The sequence below is a fragment of the Camponotus vicinus genome, unplaced genomic scaffold (genome assembly GCF_025532165.1).
Source record: "Camponotus vicinus isolate PSW18456_S1 unplaced genomic scaffold, iyCamVici1.0 SCAF_2, whole genome shotgun sequence".
Taxonomy (NCBI): domain Eukaryota; kingdom Metazoa; phylum Arthropoda; class Insecta; order Hymenoptera; family Formicidae; genus Camponotus; species Camponotus vicinus.
Window position 1 is genome coordinate 19,079,402 of NW_028141956.1, and position 11,588 is coordinate 19,090,989.

Consider the following 11,588-nt stretch of genomic DNA (forward strand, 5'->3'; position numbering starts at 1 on the left):
TTTTTTCCCGCCCACAGAAAGCGTTAGTCGCTGGCAGTCAGTGTATGAGTGAGGACGTGCAGTGAGCGCCCGTCGGATTGTGAATTGTTGTGAAATGACGGAACGAGTTGAGCAGCGATATTGCATCAAATTTTGCCAAAAGCTTAGCGATACTCAAGCAGAAACCATTCGCAAGATGTAACAGGCTTTCGGGGACGATGCCATGAGCATCGCACGGATAAAGGAGTGGTACAACCGCTTCAAAGATGGCCGCTCATCAGTAGACAGCGAACCGCGTTCCGGTAGGCCCTCAACAAGCCGAAATGACAATGTCAATGACCAAGTGCGGACTTTGGTCATGCAGGATCGTCGTATCACAGTCAGTGAACTTGTGAACGAGGTAAAGATAAGCATTGGATCGGTACATTCAATTTTGACCGAAGATTTGAACTTGAAGAGAGTGTTCGCGAAATTCGTGCCGAAGCTGCTAACGATGGAGCAGAAGCAACTCCGTTTGGAAATCGCACGGGACATGTTGGACAACGCAAACAGTGACCCCAACTTCCTGAACACTGTGATCACTGGTGATGAGTGGGTTTATGGGTACGACCCAGAAACGAAGATGCAGTCCTCACAATGGAAACATCCATCATCCCCGAGGTCAAAAAAGCAGGGTAGGTCTGCAGCAATATCAAGATCATGCTGACCGTCTTCTTTGACACCCGTGGGGTGCATCACGAATATGCACCACAAGGCACAACCATTACCAAAGAGTACTATCAGGAGGTCCTTCGTCGCCTTCGTGATGCTGTGCGACGCAAACGATCGGATCTGTGGGCGACGAAAACTTGGCAGCTCCATCACGATAATGCACCCGCCCATTCTTCGCATCTGATTCAAACTTTTTTGGTCAAACGCAGCATTCCTGTGCTTTCTTAGGCACCCTACTCGCCCGACATGGCTCCGTGTGATTTTTGGCTATTCCCCAAGTTAAAAATTCTGCTGAAAGGAACCCGATTTGAATCAAGAGAGGATATTATGCGGAATGCGACGGCCCAGCTGAACACCATTCCGACAGATGCGTTCCAGAAGTGCTTTGAACAATGGCGGGACCGCTGGGAGAAGTGTGTGCATTACCAAAGGAACTACTTTGAAGGAAATTCGAGTAAATGTCTTGTATATGAATAAATGTATTTTTGCCGACCAAAGGTTTGATATTTTTTGAACACACCTCGTACAGTTTATTTATAGTCTATGTACAATGGTCCTGACAAGGACCGTTCATATGTATACGTTCTCTATAGGAAATCTGTGGGGTCGCCTTAGTGAATTTCATAGGCCCTCAGGAGTTGTTGTCGTCCGTGAGGTCTCCGGTCAGCTCGGTCTGTGTGGCCGTCGTAGTGGTGCTCGCTTCCCAGTCGGAATCTGATTGAGTGCCTTGTTCCGTGGTCGCGCTGCCTGCCTGCGTTCCCCTGAGAACGCAGCTTAAGGGAATGGTTTGCGTCCCTTGCGTTGTCCTTGTCTGCGGTGAAGGAGGCAGTGGAGATAGCGGCTCAGGAATCGTCCAGGGTCCCGTCGGTGATGTATATCGCCGGATGCGGATATCCCAGACCTCTAACAGTTGACGAGGAGGCCTAGTGAATCGTGGAGGCTCCAATGTAATTGGTCGCAAGATCCACGGCAGGAGCTCGAAGGAGACTCGCTTCTCCGGCTCTGGGTCTCCTCTCCACGGCTGTCGTACTGGCCCGGGTAATCGGGGCGTTGACGCTGGCCGTAATATTCAACTCCGCCGACGATGAATGTCGCCGAAGCGTAAGCCTCGTTTCCAAAAGATTGTATGGAATCGAAGACTCTGATATCAAAAGAGTTTTGCAGCTGCTTGTCTGTATAGGACAAACGCGCTCTAGAGACTAGTGAGCTGAAACTCGATGTTCTGTCGCTTCGCCCGGTCTCTTATACTGCGGCTAGCGGCCCCTTCTTACGCGAAGAGGTTCGCGTTCATGGCCATCTATCGGTCGGCCTCACGTTCAGCGCGATGGCACCTCCTTGCGTCCGTGCTACTGCTCGCGTATCGCGGGCGCGGGCTGCCGTAAGGTAGGCACCTGGTGTGATTACGCTCTAGTGGCGTATGACAAAACGCCACAGTAATTATTGATTTCCTATTTAGTTTTGATATTTTATTTTTTAATATTTTTTTAGGAAAATTATTTGTTGAAGTTTTGTTTTTTAGGAAAATGATTTGTGAGGGAAAATTATTGTAAATTATTTTTAAGGACTTTTTTCATTAAACATTTTGTTACATACAAGGTAGAATATTTTTTATGTACTTGGCGTATTTTTTTTTACCTTTCTAAGGTTTTTTTAGTACTTTCTTGTCGCAAATTGTCAGGCGTTTATTTATTAAAAGTCCGCCTACGACTGCCTGGCATCGTGACGGTACTTTTAGTTTTCCGCTAATTTTTCGTTTTCCTTGTTTTTCCAGTCGCAGGATTCCTCGCATTTGAAGGCTTTTGCCCCGAATCTACGGTGATAATAGCATATTTTACCTTCCTTATTTTGAGATTTACTTCGTGATTGGCCTCTATAATTAATTCCTGTAATCTCAAGATCTGCTGCGGCTTCTGCCTCTTGTTTGTTTGATTAGGATTGCCATCTGCTTGGTTAATGATGCAATGTCGGTGGCCATTTTATCTATCGCGTTAGCTCCCGGTTGTACGGCCCACGTAGTGAGTTTAGCCATTTCTGAAATATTATCTGCTTGCATAGCTAGTTTATGGAGGTTACTCACCTCGCTTATCGCTAATATGGCACGAATATTTTCACAATATAATTGTTCCAGGAATATTGTTCGGAGGATTCCATCAGTAACCCGTCCTTCGGCGAGATTCCTGAGATGTAAAAGGATGGAGGACTTCTCATCTCCCAATTCATGTGAAGCCAGTAATTTTCGTTACCGTGAGGCACTGATCCCTCCCAGGACCGTAGTGAGACATTCTTTTATCGCGGTGTATCAATCTCCGTCCTGTGGGGACGTAACGATATCTGTGACTAATGGAAAGACTCCCGGTTCTAAATGCAGTATCACATACCGGAACTTAGTCTCGTCGCTCGTGATCTTGTTGAATACGAAGGCTGCCTCTACTTGCACAAACCAAAGCTGCGGATACTTTTTCCAGAAGGGGGAAGTCACACGACGTTAGTTGCCTGTATATTCATGTCTCCTGTTGTAGGGGGGGGGGATGCGCTTGTAGTTGTACTGGTCGTTGGTGATATCGGCCTTTCTCGATCGGGACGTCGCACAATGGGGTGAATTCGTCAGAAACCGGATAATGGAAAAAAAATTAAAAATGCGTAATTCGAGTTTTGACAATTTTTTCTTTTAATATACAAGGTGTCCCATTTTATTTTTGTCAGTCAAATATCTCGATATTACTTAGTTAGAAAAAAATGTTTCTGAGAAAAGTTATATGGCTTGAAGAGGGCCATAAGATGGTGTCATTGGTTTAACCTTGAAAAGTTGTTTGAAGGTCACGTAAAGGTCAACTTCAATTTTCTAAGTGGAACCCCCTATTTTTTATTACTTATTCTTGTAGCATATCTCGAGAGCTTTCCAAAACACTGTAATAAATTATTTCTTCATTGAGTACTTTTCGAGTTATGAGGCTTGAAATAATTTCTTAATTTTACATAAATCAAAATATCTAGTAAAATATTCATTTTTCGATTATCTTACCTTAATACTTTTATGTACAAAATAATGAGAGGAATCAACTGGTCTAAAGAAAAAACATAGTTGTTGCAGACCTTTTTATTGGTATCAGTGGGGAAATCCTTTATGGATACCCGCGCTCCCCGGGGAAGGGACGCAGGTTATGTGGGAGTCCTATTTAACGGAGTATACCCACTGAAACCCCATCGGATACTTTACCAGCGACCAGCATGACGTGAGCATTTAAAGGACCCCGCACTTTTTATAGGAAAAAACCAGTTTCAGTCAAATTGGCTCAACTTTTGATATATTGTAGATTTTAGTCTCCTGAACAAGAATTTCTATGTGCCAGACCCCTACGTCTTCAAGTTTTGGTGTTAGAGCACTTTGAACCCAGTGCAAGAGAGCTGTCAAGAATTCCTATTATATTGACTTCCAAATGTGTATGTATGGATCGTGTGTGTGTGTGTGTGTGCGCGCGCGCGCACGTAAGTATTTAATCCTCTGAATAAAAGTCCTAGTGGGCTCACAAACTTGCAGTTCTTTATGTTTTAGAGTCAGATCATTTTGAACGCAAAATAAGGCCGTCAAGAATTACTGCTTCATGTTTTCTTAGTCGTATATATCAATATGAGGTGCATGCACGCGTGTGTGTATGCCTTGTGTGTGAAACCTCTTTCTTGTAGACACTACTATTTTTAGTGTGATAGTGTGAACCTAAAAGAATGTGCCACCGGCATTTGCATTACCTAAGGTGTACCTCGTGGAGATTGCACGAACCTTCAGCACATTAAAATGAGGGAAATCTTGATGAACTTCTGATTATAAAACAACAATGTAACTTCTTATCAGAGCAGAGAAACTTAGGAATATTTTCTGAAAGAAAATAAGCGTACATTCACGTAATACATCCAATAAATCGCTGAAGTAAGGACAAAACAATGCTGTGACCTTTAGATTTTCCCATAGAATTTCAAAGTGATTTATTTTTTAAATCCTAGTGCATTCAACCTCCTAGTTTGTGAAGAGAATACGGTGTTACTTATGAGGAGAAAAATAGTGCGTTTGGATGGACGAGAGGGAGAGAGAAGGAGATGAAGGGGAGAGGGAGAGGAATGGGACCCGTTTGACCACGTTAATATTAACCACGGTGATATTGACCACGGTGATATTAACCACGTTGCGATTGACCACAGTCCCGATTGACCACAGTCCCGATTGACCACAGTCCCGATTGACCACAGTCCCCATTGACCACAGTCTCGATTGACCACGATGATATTGACCACATATGTACACACACACACACGCGCGGGGATTGCAAGGGGGCCTTCGGCCCCCCTCCCGCAACCACCTCGCCGGTAGGTAAGGTGGACAATCACAACGTGGTCAATCGGGACTGTGGTCAATCGGGACTGTGGTCAATCGCAACGTGGTCAATATCACCGTGGTCAATCGGGACTGTGGTCAATCGGGACTGTGATCAATCGGAACTGTGGTCAATATCACCGTGGTCAATATTAACGTGGTGAAATGGAGCGCTCCCGGGGGAGAGGAACGGAGACAGAAGGAGTGTGAGTGAGTGAGTGGGTGAATGAGTGAGTGAGTGAGTGGGTGAGTAGGTAATTAGGTGAGTGGATAATTAAGTGAGTGAAAGGGGTAGGGGAGAGAGGAAAAGAGGTAGAGAGAGAGGGAGAGAAAGGATGTGCATACCACGGACGTACATATAAGATACTGGATTCAAAGTGCTCTAACACCAAAACTTGAAGACTTAGGGATCTGGCACATAGAAATTCTTGTTCAGGAGAACAAAATCTACAACATATCAAAAGTTGAGCCAATTTGACTGAAACCGGTTTTTTCCTATAAAAAGTGCGGAGGTCTTTAAGGGAGGAACCTGGTTTATAGGGCCAAAAATTTCGAAATTTTTTTTTTATTTTAATCGATAGTAGTACTCTCAAAGAAGATACTCGTAAAGTTATAGAGCGAAATTCGAAATATTTTTATAATTATAGCTTGAAGAGCAATGTAGGAGCGCGCAAGTATAGGAGCGCGCGGTAGGAATTAAGGTTGTGCTCCATCTTTTGGTTTCTGGTACGATATTATTTTGCTCGGCAAATGTTTGTCGAAGCATATTTGAGTCAGTGTTCATATACAGGAAGTCTGTGTACATGTTTATATGTGTAAGTGTAGCTGAAACGGCTAATTGGCTTTACAAAGAAATTTTCAAAAAGAAGAGCTCGTGATGAATATGAAAAAAGCTGTAATGGCAACATTATATCACTATTATTCTACAAATGAACAACCAAGGCATGAAAATTGTCCGATGGAAGCCGAGAGTTGGTGCGAGTGGTGCAAAGCTGAAGCCAAAGGTGAAGAGAAAAATTATGACCATCCCTCTCGAATTATTACATCAGATATAGAAAAACATCTTATTCCTATTTATGAAGAACTGTCAAAAGAAGAATTTTTAACAAGATGCTTAGACGGACATACGAAAAACTCTATCGAGAGTTTTAATTCAACGATCTGGCGTTTAGCTCCGAAACATTTGAATTCTGATCCGAAAATTATTGAAATCGCCGCTTTTATTGCTGCAGGAATCTTTAATGAAGGATATTCCACCATATTACAGACAATGATGTTGCTAGAAATAAACATTGGTCAACAATGTAAAATATTCGCCGACAAATACGACGAAGAACGAGTTACGAGGCAGGAGCGACGCCGACTAAGCAGCACAAAAGAGGCTCCTATAGATCGTAGGATTGACCAAATAGAACAAAACGAGTTTTATGAGGAAGCGGAAGGCTTGTTATATGGACCTGGTATAGCAGATTAACTGTAAGTTACCAATAATTATTCTTTTTCAGTATCGCAAACTTTAAACGCGATTTTCTCGAAACCACTTTTTCCAAATTGGCGTACATGATAGAGAAAAAACTATTCGACCAATCGACTTCTTCCAACATTTTTTAGTTACATAATTGTCAACCATCCTAAATGAACTAAAAACATTTAAAAAAAAATTAGTTTAAATAATTTATTTTTGCATAAATAAGTCAAAATTTTTGGGTCGAAATCGCTATTTTTCACTAAAATCCCATAATTCTTATAATTTTATATATTTTTCTTAATTTTTTTTAGTTCATCGACGATAGAATTTTATGACGAGTAAAACCATATCGATTTTTTTTGTTTCAGACGAGAAATGGAGGCTCCATTCTGTACGCCAATTCGCAACTTCGGTCACGAGGCACAACCATAATCATTAAAAAACTCTATATAAATATTATTATTTATTTAATAAAAAATATTTTTTGTATTCTTCAAATATGTAGTAAATTATCCTTAAAGTTTTAAAAAGATCGATTTTATTGTTAGTTCTTAAAAAATTCTCAAAGTTCACCTTATTTTCAGCGTTCTAAACCAGGTTCCCCCCTTAGAGTCTCGTGTGAGACTAAAGGTCCGTATTATTAAAATACTGTAAGTGGGTAATAGTGATAGTGCAACGTGTGATACGTGTCCTATTACCTGCAGAATGGACAGGGAGCAAAGGTACGTGCAATCTTTTGATAAAGTATGGGAGGAAATTTTTTTTACAAGCATTTTTGATAAAACCACTGTCTTCTCTGTGGTTATCAACCGTCTGTTGTTAAAAAATATATTCTTCATAGGCATTATAAAACTAAGCATTCACATGAATATTCAAAATATGTGGACGAGGAGAAACTTAATTTAATCGAAGGCTTAAAATTAATTTATCAAGAAGATTGTAGTCCGAATTCTCATAATAATGCATCTTCGGATAATGCTTCATCCTCGGTAAAAGCTCTTACAGCATCGTATGCGATTTCAAACCTTATCGCGAAAAATTCAAAATCATTTTGTAAAGGAATGTCTCATCGCAGCAGTAGAGTGGTTTGGAAATTCGTTAACTCTTGAAGAAGCTGCTAGCATTCCTGTAAGTGATAAAACAATAAAATCGCGTGTAAATGATATTGCTTTTTCTTTAGAAAAAAAATTAAAATCTTTATTAGCATCTTGTTCTTTCTTTTCATTATGTCTCGATGAGAGCACGGATAATCAGCATGTGAGTCAACTGAGTATTTTTGCTCGAATCGTGCAAAACGATTTTTCATATGTCGAGGAGCTCTTAGATTTTGTCCCATTACACAATAGAACAACGGGTAGTGATATTTTCGAAGCTGTTAACCAAACTCTCAAAAAATTTAATATCAATTTCGCTAAATGTTCAGCTATCATAACTGATGGCGCAAGGGCAATGATAGGTTCAAAAAATGGATTCTTCGGTCAATTAAAGCAGCGAGGTTTGAAAATCCCTGTCATTCATTGTATTATTCACCATGAAGCGTTATGTGGGAAAGTAGTGAAACTGTGCACCGCAATGCAAACCGTCACAAAAATTATTAATATAATTAAAGGCGGTCAAAAATTTCTTTCCCATCGAAAGTTTCAACTCTTTCTCGAGGAACATAACGCAACTTATACAGATATGCCCCTGTATTGTGAAGTTCGGTGGCTTAGTGTAGAAAAATGTTTAAAAAAGTTCTTTGCAATAAGAAAAGAAATTTTCCTTTTCTTGCAAGAAAATTTTCCTACAAAATGTGACGAATTTAAATTTTTTTTCGAAGATTTAGATTCGCTTTGCGAGTTTGCTCTAATAACCGACATGACAAATCATTTAAATATTTTAAATTTAAAGCTGCAAAAGACCAATCAATCTATTTCGCAATTAGTTAGTCATGTCGATTCTTTTTGCAGAATGTTATTATTATTTAAAAATCACAGAAAATAATATTCTTCCTTATTTTCTCTCTTGCCAGATTCTCTTTGAAGAACATGGCATAAATTGTAATTTTAAAAAACAAATTAATATAATAATTGATCCGTTGATAAGCCAATTCGATACGCGTTTCAAAGATTTTGAAATATTACGAAAAGATTTAATACTTTTCGAGCATCCTTTCACTGCGCAAATCGAGGAACAAAGGCTAGAATTTCAGGCAGAACTTTGCGATTTGCAATGTGATAATTCTTTAAAAGCACGGCTAGAAAAGGGAGTCGAATTTTTTAAAATTTTAGATGCATCATGTTATCCGCGTTTTAAAAATTTCGGCCTTCGAATTTTCTCCATGTTTGGATCCACATATTTATGTGAATGCTCTTTTTCAAAAATGAAAATTATTAAAACGGAAAAACGATCTTCTTTGAGCGACGCATCATTATCCTCGCTGATGCGAACTACTACTTCTAAACTTCCCGTAGATATGTCATCTCTAGTAGAATCGTGCAAACGACCTAGAAAATCGCATTAAAATTTTTTTCTATTTCCTCTTCCATTTTTACATATTTTATATCTTAAGATATAAAATATTTCTGCACCAAGCCACATATCTTATCTTCATTATTTTTCTTTATTTTGATTTTTAGTGGAATAGGCCTACTGGGGAAACCACTTTTAAAAAAACGCATCTATAATAGTACCTCATGGATGATGTGGAAAACTATTATCTCTCAAAATTATAATTATTAACGGGACGCTTGGCGGACGCTCCTGAGGCATAGCTTTACGCGCGCGATCGGCGTCTCGGCCGTCGAGCCTCGGGCGGTAGTGGGAGAATTGTAGGCGTCGCTTCAGATATCGGCCCGAAAAGGGCAACTAATTCCGAGTACTGATTTAAAGCATTGGAGGGGTCGGTCCGGCAACAGCTCGACTCTAATTCTAGACCAGCGATAGCGTCCCGGCCTCCGTGATCTTATTTGCCGGGGCAACTGGGTATCTGGCCCAGACGGTGCCGAGCCCGCCCGGTGTCCTCTTAATATCACCGACTTTAATTTCGGTGGTGTTACACTGGCCTATTCGAGCTAGCGCTTCCCTCACCTCCTCCGGAGTTATCGAGGCATCGAGACCTCGTACCCTTAGGTCTGTCGTTTTGCAGGGTCTGGAAACTTTAATTCCTTCCTTACCCGCAAATATCTCTCGTAGTTTGGCTGCCAAATTGTCTGTCTTGGCAACCTTATCCTCGCCAGTCACCTCAAATATATAGCTACCGGTGATGACCCTCCTAGAATTCATGCCAACAATGCCAAGTTCGGCCAGGTTAATATTGCTCCTGGCCATTCCTATCGCCTGCTGGTATGAGTGATCCTGACATGTTAGTATAACCGCCGCGGATCTCGGCGGCTTTTTCTTCTTCTTCTTCTTAGTGTTCGAAGGAGGGGTCGGTAGAGCCTTCTTCCCTTCCTTTCCGGTGCCGGTTGCGGTTGCCACCGACCTCTTCTTCGTCCCCTTCTTTGTGACCTCCGCAAACGTTTCCAAACATTTAGCGGGTTGCTGTGGAACGGATTTCTCTTTGGTTGATTGCTGCCTCTCTTTACTTTGAGAGGCAGCAGATTGCGCCAGAGTCCTCTTTGTCCCCTTCTCTTTGTCCTTGTTTCCCTCGACCCCGGGTAGTTTGTCCCTGGGTTTTAGGATTAGATGCCTGGGTTGAGGCAGCCGTCTTCCTATCCGGTATACCGCATCTTACGTCCTCAATCTGTTTCTTGAAACCATTTGCAAGCTCTAAGGCTTGCATCCTTTCTCTTTCGAGACGTGCGAGCTCCTTTTTTTGTCGTTTGGTGGCCGCCTTGGGCGCAGCTACCATGACATTGCTCACAATTCTCGGTGATGCCTTGGGTGTCGTAGCCTTGGACTTGGTATCCTTGCCCGTGTGGGCGACCTCAGTTCTCCTCTCCTCTTCCCTTTCCGTCTTCTCCTTTCGGAGATTGGGGCTTTCCCCACCTTCGGGTGGAGGTGAGGTCTCCAATCTTCTCTTCCTCGTGGGGTTCCCCCCATCCTCGGATGGAGGTGGGAGGCCCGCGTTCCCCTCCTGTTTATCGCTCAAGACTGCCCCACTTTCGAGTGGAAGTGCAGCTCTTTGCGGTCTCTCCATCGGTTTCCTCTGCGGGAGAGGCCCCTCCATTCCAAGCATCGGTGAGAGCCTGGAACTCGTTAAGATGCTCTCCCTGGCTGTAATGTCAACAAGAGCACTCCTCATCCTTTTGTTCTCCTCCACGAATCCGTCGTATTCCTCCTTCATCCGTCTCATTTCTCTGGACATATGGTCCAGCTTCCCATGCACCTCAGGGACGTTAACGTTCGCGTTTACTCTAGTAGAACGCCCACAACGCTTGCCGCTGCATCCTTCATTAGCTGTACGAAGCCTCCCGAAGCGACCGAGTATATTCGCCTAACTTTGTCTAAAAGTTCGGCCGCAATATCTCCCGTAGGAGCGTCACGGTAGCGCTCTGCCGCCTTTTCCTCGTCACCCTGCCACTTTTTAGCGGCCTTGATCGGCGCCGGATTTGGGAATGTGTTGGAACCATCCAGGAATCCAAGAAGTTCTGCCTCCTCTTCCGCCTTCTTGAGCTCTTCTCTTCTTTTAGAGCTGCCTTCTTCATGTTCCCCGGCGATTTTCGGTCGTCTTCTTGGCCGCTTGGCAAGAATCTCGATTCCAGAGATTCTGGGGGTTCCCTCTTCTGCATCCGAGTCCCAGAACCCGGTGTCCGAGCCGCCGATTTCGGGTTCCGACATGGTTGTCAGATCCGTCCTGGAGCCTCTATCGACTGCCGAGCGGGATCCGTTAGTGCACGGTGCGATAGCGCACCAACCCGATGACACACGAAAAATTGAACACAATTCCCGATAGCCCACGTCCCTCTAGCACACGTCCCGATAGCACACAAAGTAAATCGCGCACAATCCCGATAGCACACCAATGAGAAAGTACACGCACAGACTGCACCCCCGCCCCCCACCCCGTTGCAAACCCATGTGGAACCTTGTGTACTATCGGGACGTGTGCTAAAGGGACGTGGGCTATCGGGAATTGTGTTC

At 42.8% G+C, this 11,588-nt stretch overlaps 1 protein-coding gene across 1 annotated transcript; it reads left to right on the forward strand.

The window, feature by feature from the left end:
• Positions 1-202: 202 nt before the first annotated feature.
• LOC145967123 (protein GVQW3-like) lies at positions 203-685 on the forward strand. Its single transcript, XM_083091784.1, has one exon. It carries the CDS (start codon positions 203-205, stop codon positions 683-685), a length of 483 nt encoding a protein of 160 aa, XP_082947910.1.
• The last annotated feature ends 10,903 nt before the right edge of the window (positions 686-11,588 follow it).

Bases quoted from the DNA above. Each gene is read 5' to 3' on its own strand.
- LOC145967123 (XM_083091784.1), top strand. From the start codon at position 203: ATGAGCATCGCACGGATAAAGGAGTGGTACAACCGCTTCAAAGATGGC.